Source organism: Corythoichthys intestinalis, chromosome 2 (genome assembly GCF_030265065.1).
Source record: "Corythoichthys intestinalis isolate RoL2023-P3 chromosome 2, ASM3026506v1, whole genome shotgun sequence".
In the NCBI taxonomy this organism is placed as follows: domain Eukaryota; kingdom Metazoa; phylum Chordata; class Actinopteri; order Syngnathiformes; family Syngnathidae; genus Corythoichthys; species Corythoichthys intestinalis.
In genome coordinates this window covers 45668413-45690982 of record NC_080396.1, presented here as the reverse complement: position 1 = coordinate 45690982, position 22570 = coordinate 45668413, and the positions used below count along the sequence as shown (strand labels likewise).

General features: G+C 39.2%; 1 protein-coding gene across 6 annotated transcripts in view; it reads right to left on the bottom strand.

Annotated features, from left to right (window-relative positions):
- Positions 1–22570, bottom strand: part of LOC130907667 (cilia- and flagella-associated protein 47-like) — a 62239-nt gene that overhangs the window by 23007 nt on the left and 16662 nt on the right. For 5 of the 6 annotated variants that reach the window (XR_009061509.1, XR_009061513.1, XR_009061512.1 and 2 more), the window contains exons 18-40: positions 21127–21249; positions 20921–21052; positions 19217–19294; positions 17601–17748; positions 17415–17497; positions 17143–17323; positions 16982–17067; positions 15240–15456; positions 14937–15141; positions 13661–13772; positions 13401–13501; positions 11866–11966; positions 11641–11751; positions 11342–11561; positions 11202–11273; positions 10937–11074; positions 9171–9252; positions 6826–6921; positions 5315–5501; positions 5124–5221; positions 4763–4879; positions 1525–1659; positions 1271–1383 (exon numbers count right to left, since the gene is read on the bottom strand). Coding sequence is in view for 3 of the 6 variants with exons in the window: in XM_057823016.1 (XP_057678999.1) it covers positions 1271–1383; positions 1525–1659; positions 4763–4879; positions 5124–5221; positions 5315–5501; positions 6826–6921; positions 9171–9252; positions 10937–11074; positions 11202–11273; positions 11342–11561; positions 11641–11751; positions 11866–11966; positions 13401–13501; positions 13661–13772; positions 14937–15141; positions 15240–15456; positions 16982–17067; positions 17143–17323; positions 17415–17497; positions 17601–17748; positions 19217–19294; positions 20921–21052; positions 21127–21249 (2936 nt within the window). In the remaining 3 variants the exon portion in view is untranslated. The remainder of the gene's footprint in view (positions 1–1270; positions 1384–1524; positions 1660–4762; positions 4880–5123; positions 5222–5314; positions 5502–6825; positions 6922–9170; positions 9253–10936; positions 11075–11201; positions 11274–11341; positions 11562–11640; positions 11752–11865; positions 11967–13400; positions 13502–13660; positions 13773–14936; positions 15142–15239; positions 15457–16981; positions 17068–17142; positions 17324–17414; positions 17498–17600; positions 17749–19216; positions 19295–20920; positions 21053–21126; positions 21250–22570) is intronic. The other variant, XM_057823025.1, reaches the window with a different exon arrangement.

Sequence of the window (22570 nt, the reverse complement as noted above, 5' to 3'; positions counted from 1 at the left end):
TTTTGTAGTTACAAGGAAATACTACAAGGTATGTAAATATAAACAAAAACAGTATGTCATTCTTTATTATTGTAGATATTGATCGCAATAAAACATTTGGACAACACGATTCCATTTTTTGTTTTATTTAAAACAATTGGTGCATTTGCAAAACAGGTCAATAAATCAGAATTTATAAAATTAGGAAAATTGCATACGGACAGCAGAGCTCCGGAGCCTTGCCAAACTTTCACCCAACATTACGTCCTCCAGACAGGCTTTCTCCCACTGTCCTCGGTAATTCCAGCTCCAACAGCGTATCTTGAAGTTGCTGCAGTTAAAAAGCTCGTAGTTGGATCTCGGGATCAAGCTGACGGTCCGCCGTAAGGTGAGCCACCACCTCCAGCCCAAGCCTCTTGGCTACCCCCGGGTAGAACGACGTAGTCTCAATATATGTCCATCAACGTACAGTACGTGTTGCTGTGAGGCACATCAACTTATCTCCCCTTGCCTAACAGTGGTTTCCACCTGTAAGCAAACGAACAAAAAACTTGTAACACTTGCATTTATGCGTTGAAGTTAATGTGCCATCTACACGTACTGATTAGCAACAGGTTAGCAGCAGATACAGTAGTTGTAGTAAATAATATTAAAGAATATCATAATTACAATCATCATCGTAATAACAATATCAAAGACAACAAGTCGTTTCATGCGCAAGATTTTAGCTTTAGTAATTTATTTGAAAAGCGGACACATGAAAATGCAGGGATAGGAAGAACATACCTTCCGAAGCACAGCGGCAACATGGCAAAAAAAACATCCAGTCTTTGTGTTGGCACGAGCTTGGTTCCACATCTGCCTTCATGAATATGTTGTCCTCCCCTGTCGTGAGTATGGCAGATGGATGCGGTATTTCCAAATTGTCTTAAGGGATTTTATGAGTAATGTTACTCCAGCTTCACTGTTGTTTTGGATGGAGAAATTCTAAAACGGAAGTTGCTTGCAGACATAAGCGGATGTACCTCAGAAACGTGTCTATACGAACCCATAAAAATCAGTATTAGACCAGACCCCGGATTAAGCGGCAGATGATGGATGGAATACGCCTAATAGCTTAGAACCGGTTAGTATATCGGCATTCACACACTAATTAAATCTCAGTTATTAGTGTTTAATGTGAGGTTAACAACATAAACCTGGCAGATTACGTCAGATTAAGATTTTTGGATGGAGCTATATGGCTTTCAGTGCAAATCATTGGTGTGGGTTTTTGGGGATTCATATTTACTTTGGAGAAATAGTGACAGTAGAGCCATCGGCCACCGAGAACAGCTTGGCATCCTGTCCTAGAAGTAAGGTCCGGTATTTGACAAGGCAGTTGGACGGGTTTTTCAGATAGACCTGAATCACAAAAATAAAGCAAACACATCAAGCTAATTTTTCATCTAAACATTTCAATAAATTTCTTTAACATTAGGCACCCTCTCGTTGTTTTGCAAGTAGTTTCAATCATTGCACAGCAACAGAACATAGTTGTCTTACCTGCTTGCTCAAAGTTTTGTTTAGGCCTCCAGAGAGAGAGATTGTATTTATGGGCTGATATTGGGGAAGCCTCTCATATAAAAGAACACACAACATCAGCATTTGCACTGGATTTGGATCTGACAAGTCTGTGGGCTGCACACAGCAAATACATAACATTATCTTTCACGTCCTATGTTACATAGGATATTAAAAAAAGATCTATACTTGAAGAGTATAGATCTTTTTTTAATATCCTATGTATCTATGTTCTATCCTATGTAAGAATTAAATGCCAGAATTTTGTGATATGGGAAAAAAGCACCACAACAAATGATTCCAAAATGTATCTAACTCTGAAATCAGAGGTTACAAGCAAAGAAAGAAAATGTCACGGCTGGACTCAAGGCAGGACTCAAACGCAGAGTTTTCTTGGTTTACAAAATGATTTATTTAACAATGTCTCTCTCAAAAACAAGGCAGGTTCTTAAAATAACTTCAAACTGGCGGAACATGGCATGAGTGGGGGCCAAATTTGCTGTTGTGCCACTCTTGAGTTCAAAACCTTCCTCATGAGAACCTTTGACTCAGTTTCCACAGAAAGGGAAAGAGCAAGGGGGCTGAGTGGGCTGAGGCAAGTCAATGGCTCCGTTTGTGATTACGCCATCCGCTTTCACACATTGGCGGCAGAGAGTGGGTTGTGCCCTACCGCACTCTGTGACATGTTCCTGAAAGGGCTGTCAGTTCCCATCTGGGAGCGACTGGTGCCAATCGACATCCCCTCGGACCTAGACTCCCTCATCGCCTTGGCCATCCGGACAGGCAACAGCCTCCATGAACTCCAGCAGCGGCAGAGGAGCCGGCCCACACAGGGAGGGTCGCCACCGTTCTGGGAACATGGATGGCTGAGTCCTGCCACTCATCATCCAAACCAGGCCTTCCACTCCTTGTGGAAGGGGAGGCTTAGACAATGCAATTTGGCAGAACATAGTTGACGCCAGAGGACCAACGGCAACAACAGCAAGAAGGCCGTTGCTTCAACTGCGGGGAATCTGGTCACCTCGTTGCTTCCTGTCCAGTCAAAGGACCCAGGTCGGGTAATCAATACAAGACATTGGAGATTGTTCCTTGACCCTTCACGCTGGTTAAGGTAACTCGTGAAACCACTACTGACTTAAGAGCTCTCATACTAACTTAAAAGCTCACATCGACTCTGGGGCACTTAATGGATTGGGCATCATTAGCAGACTTGGGGCTTGACTCAATATGCTTAGCCAAGCCTCTTGAAGCCAGGGCCCTGAATGGTGAGTTTGTTCAGCAATTTACAAGCGTTACTTTGGCTTCCCGGATAGCGATATTCTATATTCCGACCTTTTTTTGATTCTGCCTGTCACCCGTGCCTCTGCCTCATCTCCGTGTTTCATTGACTCTCAGCCTGCACTTGGACCGGACCCGGTATCCCGAATAGATGTACCAAATATGGAGGCAGCAGAATGAGAGCCTGCCCCCAGTCCTGAGCCTGACCCCTCACTTTGGCGTTCGTCCAGAGCCAACTTGAAGGAATTGATCTTACAGACTATGGCCAGATGGGCCTAGGAGTGTCATATCCAAGATCCGGAGCTGGTGCGGAAGATGTTCAGTTTGCTGAGGAGGCAGTATGACAGCATTGGTGAGCTGCTAAGAGCCATGAGGAAGACATACCAGCAGTGCCGCCTCAGTCCAGGATACCATCAAGCTCTTGGCTTCTCTGTAACGTCACGACTGGGCTCAAGGCAGAGTTTTTGTTACAACCCGCAGGTATTGCATGGCCCTGGGACACAGCAGATGGAGACCGGAAGGAGTTTCCTTTTTGTTCACACAATCTGACCAGTGCCCAGCTTCCTCGTCCTATTCGAAGCGTTGTCAAATCATTCCATGCTGCATGCGTGCAGGAAACCGCCGGTCCTCCCACTCGTACGCTCTGGCGGTGCCGAATTTATTGCCATTCCGCGCTCCTCCCCGCCATTCCAACTGGCAAGGTGCTGATCAAGCATGATTGGGAACATCTGACGAAAAAAAAGTTTACACCTGCTTGCTCCCAGCGCACTGCCACCATTCCCCCATTTCAGTGGGCGAGCACCCTGTTACATTTTCTTGGTTTACAAAACGATTTATTTAACAATGTCTCTCTCAAAACAAACAAGGCAGGTTCTCAAACAAACAAAAAATCACTTCACCAAGGAAGGCAATACGTCTTCAAAAAAATCAAAGTAGCAAACAAATACAACAGACTTGGGTGACACATCAATGGACGATGACACTCTGGCACAAAACAAAGGGGAGACTGACTACAGTGTATCACAAAAGTGAGTATACCCCTTTCATTTCTTCAAATATTTAAGTATATCTTTTAATGGGACAACACTGACAAAATGAAACTTTGACACAATAAAAAGTAGTCTGTGTGCAGCTTATATAATAGAGTTTATTTTCCCCTCAAAATAACTCAAAATATAGCCATTAATATCTAAACCCCTGGCAACAAAAGTGAGTACACCCCTATGGAAAAAATGCACATCCCTAAGTGTCCAAATTGAGTACTGCATGTCAATTTCCCTCCAAAATGTCATGTGACTCGTTACAGGAGTGCTGTCAGCATTGCTGCAGAGATTGAAGAGGTGGGGGGTCAGCTTCTTAGTGCTCAGACCATACGCCATACTCTCCATCAAATTGGTGTGCATGGCTGTCACCCCAGGAGGAAGCCTCTTCTGAAGACGGTACACATGAAAGCCCGCAAACAGTTTGCTGAAGACATGTCAACAAAGCACATGGATTACTGGAACCATGTCCTATGGTCTGATGAGACGGGCGGGCTTTCTTGTGTACCGTCTTTTACATTTAGGAATGTGCATTTTTTCATAGGGGTGTACTCACTTTTGTTGCCAGGGGTTTAGATATTAATGGCTATATTTTTCTATTATATAAGCTGCACACAGACTACTTTTCATTGTGTCAAAGTTTCATTTTGTCAGTGTTGTCCCAAGAAAAGATATAAATATCTGCAGAAATGCGAAGGGTGTACTCACTTTTGTGATACACTGTATATATACACAGAGAAGGTAATGGGAAACAGGTGGAAACGATTGTTGATTAGGGAAGACAAGAGGAAAGGCAAGTGCTCTGAAACAAGGAGGGAAATACAAAATAAAACAGGAAATAACCTTGACACGACTAACCTCACCACAGTGTTACAGAAAGAGCCTTAGTCAAATAATTGTACCTTTAGATCCATGTTGAGGGAAAGCATAGTTAAGGCCTGGATAATAATAATGTTGTTGTGCAGAATCTGCTCCAGGGTGTGAGTTGTAGTGTACATCCTTTGAAAGTGGCTAGAGACCTACAGTGAATACATCATAAATAAAACTATAAAACCACAAAATTTTAGCCATTACAAATACCTCAGGCAACTGTGACATAAACATTATATTATTATGATTATTTATTAACGCTATGATTGGGCATGTTTATGATAGCTCGAGGTTGGCAGAGGCTTTGCATTTCATTGAGAAGGAAGCAGAATCGACCTTTTGATAGACCTAAGGCATTCCATCCGATAAATGAAATTTGAAAAGCTCACTGACCAGGTATGGGCAATAGGCAGCAAGCAAAGTAGCGAGAACCAGGCCATCAGCCAAGTCAAGGTCAAAATTGATAATCCAGCGTACTGGTGGGATGGAACCTGAAATCAGGAAGAACTCACCAATCAATAAAACACATCAAGGCACAGGGTATGAGCCCTGCATGAGGATTTGAAGATTATAAATGCTTCTACCTGGACCCCACACTGTGTTCCTCATGTAATGATAGTGTGAATTCAGCCATGAGAGAAGCTTAAGCTCATGACAAGAGTAGAAGTTGCTGGGCAGTGAATGAATATTGAGGATTCCATCTTTATCTTCTTGATATTGCTCTTGATTTAAGTTTGGACTGATTTCTGATACGCGACACAACACGAAGACCTGTGTGAAGGAAGAGGCATTGCATGGGCACACATTGACAAAAAATGTTCTGTTTATTTCATTTACTGCCATTGATGGCTATCATCGTACAAATCTATTCTGACTGGGAGGACTGGCAGTGATTATTTACTGCAAGCCTTCAAATTTGTACGGGTCATTTCTACTCAAACAGTGACCCATGTTGCATTCTATTCGCTATTGTATGTTGACAGTTCCTTAAACACATTCATTTCCAATGTAAACTAAACTAAGTAAATATACAAAATGGAATGTTTCGAAATGTTATCTTCAAAACCAAAACTTTTTCATACAAGTACAACATTGCAACTATGACCTGCTCATGTGCAGTGGAGGGGGGGGTATTTCTATCTTTCTTTGAATAGTGAATGTTTACAAATGCAATACATGTGGTCTAAAAGATGCTGATGTTTTTTTCGACCACGTGATCCTGTTCACATCTATTTCAGCTTGCTTTTTTTCTCTCTTCCAACAACATTCCGACAGTCTCCAAAAATACAAAGTAGAGAAAGATACAAATGCAAACTAATTTATTCAAGAATAATTCAATTAAATATTTCCTTGGTATACATTATTTCATCTAAACGTGGTTGACTCAACAGTTGAATGATTTTAGACAAAAACCTGAAACCTCTACTATTAGCATCAAACAGTTGTCATCATTCTTCCCAATTCACAGATGAGCTGAAGAGCAGTTTTTTCTCTAGCAGACTTTACTCATATTCCTGCTGTCTACTTCTGTATGTCTGTGTGTGCTGCATAATTGTCAGCCACTGCAATAAAACAATCACATGACATGTGGTTTATATAGGGAGAAAAAAAAGTGGCGCTCAATCGGATGTCTGCCACTGTTGTACACTTTAGAGAGCCTGCCTGGATAGCCATTTTGTCCACGACAAACATACTGTATCACCATAAGCTGTATGGTAAGCTAAGGCAAACTTGAGCCCCCTTCAACAGGGGCTGGCCTTGCCAATGCATTGGCCTTTCTACATGATCATCATTAAAAGTTATTTTCCTCCATTATGCATTAAAGCTGTTATTTACTAAATGTGGTGGAATGTGATTTTACAAAAATACAAATCAATCATTTTTAAAGTTTACATCAATGATTTAAACATACATGGAAAAAGTGCATATCAAAACATTTCCCGGTAAACCAAAAATGTTTATTTTGCTGAAATCCATACAATCAAAAATTTGGAATGCAGCGTATATGATAAAATCTTACAATGTTGAATTCAGCAAAAATCACCAAATGGGTAAGGAAAATGAAAACAAAAAATACTTTTTCTAAGTTTTCTACCTTATATAATTGTAGGAGAAAATCAGTCCAACATCGTTTGCTCAGAGACTCATAGTCCACATTGTTGTAGTCCACACCTGGCTGTTCCTTATCAGACTGAAACAAACAAACAAACAAACACATTAGTGGTGGTTCTATCTTGAATGGCACCCCATGAGAGACAACCTCTCCCCCAACCATGTCGCTACCTGCCAAAATATGCTGAACATACTGTATGGCAAATACCAGAAAATAAACTTTGTTATGGCTCAGTAATTTGACTTAAGAGTTTCAAATAGTTTCAAAATCCTTAAGATAGCTTGTAATTATGGCTAAAGTATATGCTTGACTTTGGGACTGACTTATATAATGCTGGATCTAACCTATGGTGGTATGAAAAAGTATCTGAACCTTTGGGAATTTCTCACATTTGTGCATAAAATACCATCAAATGTGATCTGATCTTAGTCAAAGTCACACAGATATAAAATCAGTGTCTGCTTTAACTAAAGCCACCCAGACATTTATAGGTTTTCATATATTAATGAGAAAAGCATGCAAACAATGACAGAAGGGGGGGAAATAAGTAAGTGAACCCTCTGCCTAGGGAGACAAAGAGCAATTGAAACCAATTTTTACCAAACAATTTAAGTCAGGTGTGTGCCCAACATAAGTCAGGTGTGTGCCCAATCACTGATGAGTGGTTTAAAGCTGCCCTGCCCACTATAAAACACACACCTGGTAATAATTGTCTTTATGAGAAGCATTGTCTGATGCGCATCATGGCTCGGTCAAAAGAGCTGTTTAAAGCCCTGCGATCAAGGATTGTTGATTTTTATATAGCTGGGAAAAGATACAAAACCATCTCTAAAAGTCTGGTTGTTCATCAATCGACAGTCAGAGAAGTTGTCTACAAATGGAGAGAGTTTGGCACTGTTGTTTCTCTCCCAAGGAGTGGCCGTCCACCGAAGATGATACCAAGAGGTCTGCGCAGAATACTCAGAGAGGTAAAAAAGAACCCTAGAGTGTCTGCAAAAGGCTTACAAAAATCACTGGCACAGTCCAATATCTCTGTGCACACATCGTCAATATGTAAAACTAGGGCCAAGAATGGTGTTCATGGGAGGACTCCAGGTAGGAAGCCACTGCTGTCTTTAAAAAACCATCGTTGCTCGTTTAATGTTCGCAAAAAGGCACTTGGACACTCCACAGAAGATTTGACAAAATATTTTGTGGACTGATGAAACCAAAGTTGAATTGTTTGGGAGTGACACACATTATCATGTGAGGAGGAAAAATGGAACAGCTCACTAAAATCAACACCTCATCCCCACCGTGAAGCATACTGGAGAGAGCATCATGATTTGGGGCCATTTTGCTGCTTCAGGGCCTGGACAACTTGCAATCGTTAACGGAAGAATGAATTCAAAAGTTCATCAAGATGTTTTTCAGGGAAACCTGAGGCCATCTGTCAGACGGTTAAAGCTAAAAAGAGGACGGATGCTGCAACAAGACAATGATCCAAAACACAGAAGTAAATAAACTTCAGAATGGTTTCAGAAGAACAAAATACACGTTCTGGAGTGGCCAAGTCCAATTCCAGACTTTCCAGACCCCATTGAGATGCTGTGGCATGACCTAAAGACAGCGATTCATGCCAGACATCCCAGGAATCTGACTGAATTACAGCAGTTTTGTAGAGAAAAATTGGCCAAGATTAGTCCTGATCCATGTGCCAGACTGATCTGCAGCTACAGGAAGCGTCGGAATTCAAGAAGCCATTATAATCAAGACAAAGAGGAACCCAGCAAAGTTTGTTCAGTACACAAATGTCTCACTCTTGGTCTGAAGAAGTACAAAGAGACTTACCGGCACATCACATGAATTTTGCCCTTATGGTTTGTGCAGTGAAATGGGCATTTGAAAAAAAAAATCTTCACCACAATCACTGATGCCCGCAACGGCCTAACATGACTGCACTGATGCAGACCAGTCTGCCAAATTCTAAAACGTGTGGAGTGGGCCAATCAGGCACAAGAATACTGATGCGTTTTGTGCTGAAGTTCAAGGATGCATAGTATATAGTATGCTTAATAGATGCATAGTCATAGATGCAAGTAAAAATCTCCAATGTGGCTTGCAAGAATAAAAGTATAAAATCTAAATAAATATAAAATATGTATGAGGTAAACCTATTAGTATGTTCAGGCAGTGCAAATATTGAAGTGAAGTAGCAACAGTGGACAGTGAAGGCATTGAATATTGCACATTTGTACAAAACAATGATTATATTTAATTTTGTTGTCGTTTGAAGACTAAGCTTAGTTTTACAGTTATAGTTAGAAGGAAAATTTCTGAATGACTACCTGCAGTGAGCACCAGTGGTTGAATTCTTGCTTATCAAGTAGGTACTCCGCTCTGATGTGACTCAAGCAGGCTCCATGTGCTCTGGGCAAAGAATAGGAAATCAAGTCAAAAGACTTAAAACCCAAAATTCAGCTTCAAGAAAATTCCAGCTTTGGAACAGATAGAGGGATGGTTGCAGAATTGCCTTGGCCATGTTGTCTCAAAAACATGAATCAAATGCAGCAGGAGAAAAAAGTATTTGTGAACTTTTTTCTATTCACCATGTGAATAAGTTATTCACACACCGGTCCTCAAGGGCCGCAGTGGGCCCTGGTCTTTGTTCCAACCAATCCAACACAGACAGTTTAACCAATGAGGTTTCGGCGGGAACAAGAAGCACCTGACTACAATCGACATATTACACTTGTAAAACATCACATTGGTGAAAAGGGGTTCACTTGATAGGTTGGAACAAAAACCCACCCACTGAGGCCCTTCAAGGTCTACTTTGCCCATCCCTGTTACATGCAATGAATTTATGACAGTGGCTTCTGTAAGTCTTCAGCTGACATTCCAGGTATATACCCCCCGCTCATTGAGAAATATGCACTGTGCTTTTGCTGTCATGTTGACAGGACAGTGACTTCTTGGAAGAGAACCAACAGTCCTGAACTTTCGTTATATAAAGGCAATTTGTCAAACATTGATTTAATGACCATCAAGATACTGTATATCAAGACTACTTTTGCAAACTTTTTTACAGCTTTATACTCGTTATTATAGTTCATAAAGTCCTGATTACATCCCGCTGGTAATATATGACCTCAAATGAGCTTTTCACACCAGGCAATACACAAATTTCACTGAAACGCAACAGTTTTGTAAAGAGAAAGATTGAAAATTCATCCTGATGGCTGTGCACATCTGATCTAAAACTGTATGTTAGAAGAAACACTTGTTTGAGGCTGTTGCTTCTACAGGAGGTTCATCCACTTTCGAAATCCAAGGGTTCACTTACTAGGAAAACAAACAGTTGAGTGATGATTAGGTTCAGCAGACTCTTTGTTGTAGTGATTTCGATGGTCAGACCAGATACATTTTTTTTAATAATGTAGAAAAATATGTATGTAAGAAATTCTAGAGTTTTTTTTACATAGTTTTCTCCAACTGTAGTTGGGTAGTTTGATAAAGAATATCAATGATCAACCTGCTGATTTGACCTTCGATGCAAGCCAAGTCTAAAGGATAAACATGGATTTGTACATTACAATCTCTGAAGACATTAAAGCATTGCCTTTCACCAATCTTGCACAAAAAAGTTACCATATTTTGTCAAATTCAGTTGTGAATGTTTTGATGCAGCAACCTTGAAGTTAGTTTCACCGCTTAGGATGAATTGACCAATCACCAACTTTACAATCAAATTATTCAACAACCATTTTGATGTCGATTAATTGTTCAGAAGCATTGTTTACCTCAAAATTGTCCAAATTCTCTTCTTTTCGCCTCTAAATAGTAAATATTTTCTGATTTCTGTAGTCCTCAAGAAATGCACACTGACTTTGTAATTAATCAAATCAAGAAATTTGCTAACTGCTCTCACTTTGGAAAATGCTGAAAGTTACATAGTACAGCACTCAGAGTCTCAACTTTTCTTAGCGCACAGGTTTTGGTTAATTTAAAAGATCATTGTGATTGATCGACTGTCAAAATAATTGTTTATGGCAGTCCTCTTCACCATATGTACAAAACATAGGACATGAATTACAGTGTTACATGAGTTTACCTGAGAAACGCAAATATGGCCTCATTTTGTTGGAGCAACTGCAGAGTGCGCTTGTGTATATCTGTGGAAAATGTCTGACAGTGAGAAATGTTGGGAATCCGTCTGCCCGCCAGATGATGAATCATCTCCACTGCAGACCTAGTTAAAGAATTGTTAAACAAAAAATAAAAATAAAAATAAATGATGAATAAATAAAACACAAAAGTCTGAAATAAGATATGACTTTATGATTCCATTAAGTGTTCTATGCTTCGTGGTTGCATACCTGGGGTCTTTTTTTTGGCTTACACCCTGTGCCTGTCCTTTTGGAATATTTACGATATCTTCGGACAGAATTCTGAATTGACAAACAGTTAGGCAAAAAAAGAAAAATGACCACATTTAATGTGACTTTAAAAAACATACCTTCTGAGTGTCTGTGGCACTTTGGTGGGGTTTGGCCCATTGAGCCAACCAAAGAAGCTAAACCACTTCTCCAATGCTATTAATACATCCTGATAATATTGTCCCTCCGATGAGGTTGCAGAGGGGAATAGTGGAACACAGATATCAGTCTGTGGTGTGTCTGTTTGATGAATACTCATGCTGCTGGTCTGACTCCCACTCTCACTTTGTGAAAAGGACTCTGAACAAAAATATTCATGCTGAGTTTAACAAAACTCCACATAAGCATGTCATCTGCGGTACCCAAAACTTTTTCTGACCTGATGATGAGTTCTTGGGTGTTGCGCTGATCGGTTCAAACAATGAGGAGGAAGAAGTTGGATCCGATGCAAGACTGGGTGTATATGTAATAGTTTCAAAGACAGTGGCCCCTAAATGCCAAACACACAAACACAAAACATGCTTGGGTAAGTAGGGGCATGCGACTTTCTCTCATCACTATGAAAGTACTGTGTTTATTTGTGATTGTGACTCTTATACAGTACCATTCTTGAGAACTATTTGTTGCATGGAGCGTTGACTAGCCATTTGGGGCCACACGGTCAACAAACAGTTGTCGCTTGTGGCACACAACTTGACCTTGAATCTGTAGCAGGCAATTCAAACAAAAATATCTTCTAAATTGACCAATAAAACAACAGCTCAAAATAAGTAACTTGGATTCATGAAAATATCATTTTTGTCATTTTTTTCAGCAAGTCAGCATCACCTATTTTTACAGAAACGTATTTGATGGTGTAGATATATTTATTTATTCCTACATATTTGTTAATTTTGCTTTGTTTATATTAATTTCTAATTAATTAACTAATTAACTGTGTCTGAAATGTGTGACTATTTGGATAAGATATGAATGGGAAACGTTCCACTTTTTTGCTGTAGCTATGCCATTACTTCCAGATAAAGTTATTGTGGCCCTGGTGCAGCTGCATAGGAAATTTCCACTTTGGTGTGAGCCACATGGGCGCCCTTACAGGGTTAAATGTGTGGGCTGACGTCAGCCTGCCTATTAGCATATGGAATAATAGAAAGTGTATGATTCGGAAGGTCTGCACCGTATCTTCTTGAAGGCCTAAAGGTGCCCTCGAGAAACGAAGCCGGCCTGCTTTTAATTGTTCAACATGACTAAATGTATTTATCTTAGGTGATTATTGCTTTCTTTTCACTCCTTAATTGTGTATTGTCCTCTCCTGTTCGTTAAGTCAATTCAAGAACCTGTTAAAAGAGAAAATCAACATTTTTCTTCTTCGGTGGTTAACAAATGCATGTCTACTACTTTTTCTTTAGATTTACTTTTGATTTATTTACTAACATATAAATCATCATGAGCCAAGCGAAGAACGCACTATGTTGGTATACATATACAAACATATTAGGTCCTTAAGAGACCATTTCACTGCAAAGACTTCCCTCGCTAAATTCACTATAGATACTGTATACACAGTAAGTTTGCTTTACTCCTTCATAAGAAGGGCAAGTACATTATGCGAACCTTTTTTGCACCTGCCAGGTAGAGGAATAGCAGTACCGCCAATTGTACGTATAGCCGTTAAAGAGAATGGAATAGAGACTTCTCGTTAGGTACAAATTAGTCACTGATGTTCAGTTTTCACTCCCTTAGCAAGCACATCCTACTCTCTTTTCATTGTGGGGGCCTTTCCACAAAATTATTAAACCTGGTCTTAAGCACCCTTTCACCTGAAAGACTCTTGCTGATCTAGATTCTGATCTAGATGAAAGTAGAGCCCAACAAATTCATGGCTGTGTGGTAAGTTATTTTGAAGGAACGGTACATTTACAAATAGTTATATAAGGTATACACTGACAAGTCTGAATAATAATTGTCAGCCCCCCCCCCCCCCCCCCCCCAATGTTGTCACCTGAAAATATATGTTTAAAAAAATAAAAATAAACATATGGGGTTTTACTAACTTTTGAAGGATACATTACCAGTTTATTGGATATTGTGGAGCGATGAAAAGTTTTCACTTATACATTGTGGTAACAAAGAGGCAGTTACCTGTTGTTTAGGTGGTCAGTGAATGTGATGTTTGTGCAAATGGACAGAGTCGCCACAGAAAAAAAAGACACTCGGCAAATCAGTGAGGTCACTCTGGCTGTCTGGTTTGGATGAAACACAAGTTAAATATTTCAACCGAAACAGACTAACAGTAGCTGTCTGGTTTGGATGAAAGACAAATTAAATATTTCGACAGACTTAACATTCACATTGGATTGAGGACACATGTATAGCCACTTCAAAATCAGTCGATACTCAACCTGGTCTTGTGCAGGGATAGTGTTACCCTCTGGAAAGGTGACACAAATTGGCTGCGCCTTGGTCCCATCCTCCAGATCCACCTCATCTACTTCGGCTGATAAACTGGTTCCACTGATTAAAAAATGACAGAAACTTTTATGTTGAAGATCTGTGTGGACTCAATTATACTTAACATGTTACATCTAAAACCATTTGCAAATGAACCAACAGGTTGCTGCTACTTTACATTGTTGTGCAAATTGTTTCAAAGCTTTTACCCACGGACTAGGAAGTTTGTAAAACAATGACAAATTTTTGAGTATGTGTGCATTTGGACATCTGTTTTTTTTTTTTTTTTTTTAACCTTAACTCTCTACACAGCTGGTAAATAACCACTACCATAAAAAACATAACCAATCAATGTAATATATTATTGCATTGGTCCTAAATATAGCTTCTAAATAGATGAGAGCGGTGCAAATGAGTTTTACGTGAGTCATCATAATGATGAATATAATCCTACAGACAAACGTGCTCTTGGTAAATGCAATACCATAAAAGAAACAGTGGCTGTAAAAATTCTAGAGACCTCTGTTCAAATGCCAAGGTCTTGTAAGGTATAAATTAAGACCAAGGTTAATAAGTTAACAATTTTTTTACTATCAATGTGACTTGTACAACTGAATTTTATTTTTGTTTATTTATTTCAAAAATAGGAATCAAAAGTTACTGAAATTATATGGTTATGCTGTATGCCCTCTCATAACTGCCAATCTGCTTTGTTCAAAAATAAGCTTGGTTTCATTGGAGCTTAACAAAATATTACAAACTGAAACCACAATCGGACATAATAGCAAAAGACATTTTACACAAACATAGCAGTGCTGATTAAAATAAATAAGTCGTAACCACAGTAATGAATGACAGTGTCAGCGTCATTCTTGGAAGCTGTTTGTCTTCATCTGGAACAAGCATCTTTTACATGGGTGAAAGGAAGTTATCAGAAAACCTTCATACAAAGAAATGTCAGGAAAAGCCAAGAATAACATGAAATATTTATTTGAAGTTAGGCATAAGTACACATTTCTTTAAATTATAGTAAGTGCATTCTAACTCCTATTTAACTTTGATTTTGAATACCGTTACCGGTAGTTATTTCTAAACATAATCACAATCACATTTGAGGTAAGGGCTAAGAGGGTATGAATCATTGTGCGCAACAACATATTTTTTTACTTGCCCTCTCAAAAAGATTTATTTATCTATGAATCTATCACTAACTGTTTGTAAACAAACCTTGCATATCCTGAGGCAACCAAGGTCAGTTTGGCTGTTATGCTGCTTTCCAAGGGCACTGGGGTCAGGAACAATTGTGGGGGGTTGAAAGCTATATTGGGGAGGTGGTGGATAACAGTGATGGGAAGCTTTTTGTACGGCTGCCCCATTTTGCTCCCTTGTTTGTTTCCCAAAAAAAGAGAGAGGGAAATACTGGTCTCTTTGTCTACCAGGGAGGAAAAAAAACACACAAAAAAGAAAATTTAAAAAAAATTGAGCAGAATGTGTTTTAGAGATTAATGTGTGCTTCCTGTCATTTCTCACATGTTGCAAATGCCTCTGGCGTAATGCTGATTGCCAAGCAGATGGACTGACCAGGCCCCAAACAACCTGATGATGGTGTCACCAACAAATGAAGCTTGTCCTCTCTCCTACCCTCTGGCAGTTTTGTATCGCTGCGCTCAAAACACCAGTGCACACTCTTGTCTCGGATGTTGTGCCAACAGACACTCTCTTCACATGCTGCTTTAAGCTCCACAGTCTGAGGTAGAACATGGAATATAAAAAAAGACACAAAACTGAACATATATCCAAGTGTTCTGCCTTTATCCGCAATGTCCACTTGACTTTACTGTATGTATGAGGGTCTCAGCATGGCAATTATATTGGCCATTCTTTTGCATAGGATGAAGACCACATGACCACATTAGTAATTTTACTGTATATTGTCTGTGCTAATGTGTTGTACTGTGTTTAAATATACATTACATAAAGGGTTCTAACACCACTTAGTGCTAGAGTTACATTGTAAATACAGTAGTTTCCCATATTCATTAACATTTAGATCAGGGGTAGCAAACTCCGGTCCTCGTAGGCCCCCCTATCCAGCTTGTTTTCCATGTCTCCCTCCTCCAACACACCTGATTATCAAATAATCAGCTCCTGATTATTTGAGTGAGGTGTGTTGGAGGAGGGGGACATGGAAAACAAGCTGGATAGGGGCCCTCGAGAACCGGAGCCGACTACCCCTGATTTAGATAATGAGCTACTGTCAAGTGAAACAACATAGATACTTTAAATACCTATGTAGTGCGCAATGGTCTGTTTAAAAGTTAGGAGTCGAAATAAAGCTTAAAACTTTTCCCCCTTATTATTCAAAATTATTATTAAATTAAATTAAATATTTTCACTGGTCCCAATGAGTTAGACATTTTCACTGGTCCAGTGAGTTCAACACTTGTCGTCAAGTGAGCTGAGTGGAGTTCACCGTCACCACACGATGTTCATTTGTCTGAAAAACACATTCATGTATGGCAAATGTTCACGTGAATAAATGCAACACTAGAATTTATGACCATGCAATGAGTAGACATACAGCACTATACATTTTCTGTAGCTGGGACCAAACAAGTAATGTGCCGCTTTGAGAGGTAACTTCATATGAATAAACATATAAACAGTAATGTATAGGCCTTTCTATGTGGAGACTGCACATCGTACAGGTACTGTTGCTTCTTCACTCATTACATAAATATTCGTTTTGACACTAATGTTAGTCTTTAAGTGTGAATAAGAGGGGTCTACCTAGTATTCTTTATGTGCCCTGTCAGTGGCGTCGACTGGGATAATAAGCGCCACCAAACCAGTGACCCTCGTAAGGGTAACTTCTATAGAAAATAGTTGAGTGCAAAGTTGTGAACATGCTATTGAAATTAGTGTTGTATAAATGGTCATTAGTATATAGTCCGAAAGAAGTAAGGATGGCCCTGTAGTTGCTTTCCTTCACATATTTGAGCTGTATAAGACAATGTTTTATGTATAGAACAGTGACGGTTATTAATTTATATGAAAAAAAAAATAAAAATAAATAAAAATTAAAAAAAACAGTGGTACATATATTGATACTGAAGAAGAATTCAGTCCAGGCAGATTTAGCAATATATTTTTTACACCCAGGCTAACCATCATCTGAATATGTTTGACGGCCCCAAGTCTGCAGAGTAATTATTTTTTTAAATGTAAAGGATATTTTCCTTAGAGCAGTGAAAATTGTTGGGAAAAGTTACCTTTGTGTAGCATTGAGAAGGTTGTGTAAAAGCTTCCATATGAAACTGTAGGCTTGATGGGAACATTTCCACTGGGGCACACAGCACTATTTTAAGAAAGGCACGACATTAGGCGATTGTGTGTGGTGACATTATTATATTCATCATATAAGGGACCCAACCTGTGGCTTGTATGTGTGGCTGTTTCATTGCCATGGTGATAGTCCAGGGAATTACTTTGGTAATACACTTGCTACTAGATGAAAAGAAGGGCGAGGTGGACGAGGAGAAAGGCAGTGGAGAAGCAATAGGCCATCTCATTCCATTAACCATCAGCACCAGCTTGAAGTCATATTCACCTGTCTGCAGAAGGACATTTTCTTCCACCTCTTGATTTAAATTTTTCTGGGTAAATGTGACATACTGCATGAAGTATATTTTCTGAAATTCTTACCTCGGTAGGGGAGAAGACAAGAGAGCAGTTGACTTTCTGGTGGCCTTGCGCTTCAACAACCCTCACAACTTGCTGATTATCTTCTTTTAAAATTGCAATAATTAATAATAATTAAATAATATTGATTAAGCCAAAAAAATAATAATAATGATGATCCAGATTGAAATCATTTGCACGCTAGCGTACTTGCAGCAGGCTGAGAAAGCCGCAGAGAAAAGTCTGGATATTGCGACAGGTCGAAGGTGAGCCGAGCTGCAGCTGTTGAGTGGTTGATTACAGTGAAGGGTACTGCTCTCTCAGAACCAATATGGACGCCATAGAAATGGAAGAGAGGCTGAGGAGAGGATAGGAAGTCTTTTAGGGGACATTTGATTTGCTGCTTAACAGTAGGCACTGTACCATTATATGGTCATTGTTAGAACCAAACAATTTATTGATGATACAGTGGTACCTCTACATACGAAACATAATCCGTTCCAGGACCTTGTTTGGAATTCAAAATGATAGTGTGTCGAGCAGAATTTTCCCATAAGAATACATTATAATTCCATTAATCCATTCCACTGCCCGAAAACCTACACTAAATCCTTAATAAATACTGCTTGTACTATTGCCAATAGCAATTACACAGACAAAAACAAATAAATTATGAATAAAAATTGGAATAATAACAATAATACCTGTAATAATGTAATGAATCGGGTTCTAATGTGACTGTTGTGTTTTGCGTGGTGTACCTGAACGCACCGTGTGGCTGACGTGACACAGTGAAAGAGGAGTTTTTACTTTCACTTATTCATGATCTGTTGTTGGCGTCAGCTACGGCGGACAGAAGGCATGTTGTGTTGCACAAATTCTGAAATAAATGATTGAAAACCTGACGAAGCTGGTGATTTCTTTAGCGATGTTACAAAAATAATAATTATCCCCTTAACTTAAAAAGACTGGCGAACAGAGATCAGACGACGATGGTCAAGATCGTAGACATTCTACGGCCATATTGTCGAGCCAGTTCACAGATGCGCACACCACGCTCATATTTTCCCATCATTTCCATCTTCATTTCAATGGTAGGCCTCACTTTTTTCCTCTTTACACCACCTGCACTAACATTCTTGGAACCTATATTGATTTCTTTCACAAGAAAATCCACTGTGCGTCTGTCTTAGGCGATGTCTTAAATCGTCGTATTTTGAGCATGTGGTCTAATGTAGAAACAAATGGCAAGTCAAATTTTACGTCGAATGTCGAAAAGATCGAGTGTCGAAGCACCACCGTAAAACTTGATTTTTAGACCTTTTCAAGATATAAACATAAAATATAACAACTAAAATGACATCTACATTTATGTTTATTGTACCCTCGTGAATAAAGAAAATTAGGTTTAAGCAGCAAAAGGGTTTTCCTACACTTTTTGACCTGTGTCAAGCTGTGAATTGTGAACAGTATGCTGCCCAACTAAATGCTTTGAAAATTGTCAGCTTACTACAGATTGTTCTTGTTTTGAGTCTGCTCGGTTCTGTGTAGGATCTATCCTTGTATGGTGCAGTACCCCTAAACTCCCCCAAATCCTGACTGCTGCGAAACTATCTGCCTTATCACCCTTGACAGGCCTCTGATGTAGCATTTGTTGTAATAAAAATGATATAAATGTCTTTATAAAGTAAGAGTAAAGAATTTCAAATCGGTCTTTGCATCATTGGATTCTTCTTCATGCAAAACATGGAGGATGATGTTTTTCACTCACAGATGCTGCATTTAATCTCCAAACCACTGAATGATACTTAAATCACCACACTCACCATACTGATGTCAACATTAGGCGGCTCCACTGATCCACCCACTCGGACTTCAATGGGCTTCATGTTCTTGACCGCTATCTGTAATAAACACACTATTTTTACTTTAACAAAATGATCAGTTTTGTCTCACTTGTTACCAGTGTTGTTAATCTTACTGAAAAAAAGTAATTAATTATAGTTACAAATTACTTCTCCCAAAAAGTAATTGCGTTAGTAACTCAATTACCTGAATGTAAGAGTAATTAGTTACTTGGCAAAGTAATTGGTGATAATTACTTTTTTTTTTCCTCAAAAAAAAAAAAAAAAACCATTGGCCACACTATGTGAAGTTTTTTTGTGAAGGGTTTTGGTACAATTGGCCCGAGCCCAATTCTTTACCCTAATTTACCCTTCACCCTGAATCAACTGTTAAAAGTTGTTAAAATTGCTCCCATTATTGCATTAGTTCCCTTCTCTCTACTTTCGACAAATGAAAGTTTTAAAACTTTCATTTTGACTTTTTGTTGATTTTTTTTGTTGATTTTGACTTCAAGTCAAGATTTTGCCAATTTAGAAGTATTTTAGATAAAAAGTTACTTAGGTTCGTTAGGAAGGTTCTCTACAAAAGAGCCGTAATAAAAGGTCTACTGCTTTAAGATGGCGGCTGTTTACTAATGCATCTAGTGCCGTGTCTGTCATTTTGCATCTAGTTATATCTATATACAGTATATGCAGTGTTGTTAATTTTACTTTAAAATAGTAATTAATTACAGTTACAAATTACTTCTCCCAAAAAGTAATTGCGTTAGTAACTCAGTTACCTGAATGTAAGAGTAATTAGTTACTTGGCAAAGTAACTAGTGATAATTTTTTTTTTTCTCAAAAAAAAAAAAAAAAAAAAAAAGAAACAAAAAAAAACAAAAAACAACAACAACAAAAAAACAGGTCACACAATGTGAAGTTTAAAGGATTTGGGGGACAATTGGCCCTAGCCCCTTTACCCTCCACTTAACTAGACACAAGGGTATTGCGATAACTAGCTAGTAACCTTTGCTATGTGTGGAAGTCATTTAAAGTTGTGAATCAACCGTTAAAGTTGTTAAAATTGCACCTGTTAATGCATTAGTTCCCTTCTGTCTACTTTAAACATGTGTAAGTTTTAAAACTGTTTCATCATTTAAAGATAGATTTAAGTTAAGATTTTGCCGATTTAGAAGCATTTTAGATTAAAAAAAAAAAAAAAAAAAAAAGTTACTTAGGTTCGCTAGGAAGGATCTCAACATCAGGGCCTTCCTGAGAGGTCTACTGCTTTAAGATGGCGGCTGTTTACTAACACATGTAGTCCTTAAAACATGTTGGCAATGCAGCTGTGTCAGTTTTTGCATCTAGTTCTATAATATGATATCTACCGTGTCATGTGGGCGTAGTTTGTCGGCTATGGCTACAGTCAGGTATTATTGGAGCCACCTAGCATCGCGGTTGCAACGGCCCCACTCCTGCTCTGCTCTCGTCCCCGTGAGTCCGTTTCTCTCAGACTTTTTTTATTCAACCAACTTAGTAACGCATAGTAACGCACGCCTTTGCCGCCTCAGTAACGGTAACGGCGTTGCCAAGATGAGAAAAGTAATTAATTAGATTACTCATTGCTGAAAAAAATAACGCCGTTGGTAACGCCGTTATATTGTAACGCCGTTATTAACAACACTGCTTGTTACTCAGCATTACCGCAACTCTAGTGTCAAACTTGATGACAGAGTCAGGATTAAAGTTGATCGCGATGACAGCCTTCCCCCGACTGGGCACCACTCCCTCGCATGGGGTAACCACCATACACGGCAGAGGGCACACATCAAGCACCTGTAGCAGATAAATCATGTTCTGCTTAATGTGGATATGGTACCCAACAGCAAACACGAATGATGGGAGCTTACTCGATAGTAGGCATGGTTCTGTCCAATATTGTGTAAGATTATAACCCTGATAGATGGCATGTTGAGAGGCACAGACTCAAACATCAGCCGGTTTTCTGCTAGTCGAATGCAAGGAGCTCCAACCTGAGGGGATACAAGCAATGAAAGAGCCTAGCCAACACATTTGTTTCATCTAATCTCAGCGTACCAACCAAGAATGTGATATACAACGATGCCTTGATCATAATTCTCAAATGAAATGACTCAAACTGCCATTAAAGCAGAAGTTCAGATTTTTTTTGACATTAGGCTCAATCTTCCATTTAGTGGGGGTTTAATTAGTCGGTGGAGTTGATTTTGACAAATTACTTGCAGTTTGTCAGTTATTTGTTAGTTTCAGGGCTCCGGAGTGGCTAAGCTAGCGCGAGTCAATGGTCTTATCTCAGCATGTCAATAAAAAGACAATACAGATCTAAGAACAGATCCACCATGGTCATTTAATTCAAAATGACCAGACATTGTTTCAAACATCCATGCGGCCAAAACAATGTCACACCAAACTGCCGTAATTCCTTTTATTCATCAGGAGTCTTTTTTTAGTCGCGTAATGCGACCACAATAGAGAGGAGTGCTTCGGCCACTCGTGTTCATGCTGCATTCTAGGAAGGTGGGAAAGTCGGGACTTATTCCACTTGAATGGTATCCGTTGCAACCTGATCATTACAAGTTGTTTTTTATTTTGGCCTTCAAAAGACATTTTGAGGTCCAGCGAATCTTCCTTCTTGTAAGTGATCAAATAGTGGAGGAAAAACAACAGCTGACGTAAATAGCACACACTGTCAACTGCCTTCTTTCGTTTTGCTATAGACGTCTGCGTTTCGACGGGCAGCGCCATTTTGTCGAGTGACGTCAGATTGAAGCAACTCGTGAAGTCGGAGATACTTTTTTTTTCTCTGACTTTCTGACTAGAGCCTCCCAGTTCGAGTAACGTTCCAATGATATTTTTCCTGGTCAAAAGTTGGAAAACTCCGACATCCCACCTTCCTCAAATGCAGCATCAGTCTACTGATTCTTGACTAAAGAACGTCAACATGATGAAATGTACATGTAGAGGCTGTGGAAACAGACAGAATAAATGAGCAAATGAAAGTTTCCAGAAATTCCCTATGAAGAACGAGGAACAATATAAACTGTGGTTACTTGCTGCTGGCTACGACATAAACATACCGGTGGAAAACATATCACTCCGCTCTGCAGCCTGTTCCCTGCAGAGCTGCTGGATTACAATTGTTGCTGTTCATACTACAATTATTCACATGCAATGATAAGTTTTATTAACTTTATCCTGAAAACAAAGCCAACACTATTGATTGCATGGGTCATCGGTGATTCACATTCGTGCATATGTTGTTTTTTATTTGCATGCTAAGATAGGACCATTGACTCGCTCTAGTCTAGCCACTCT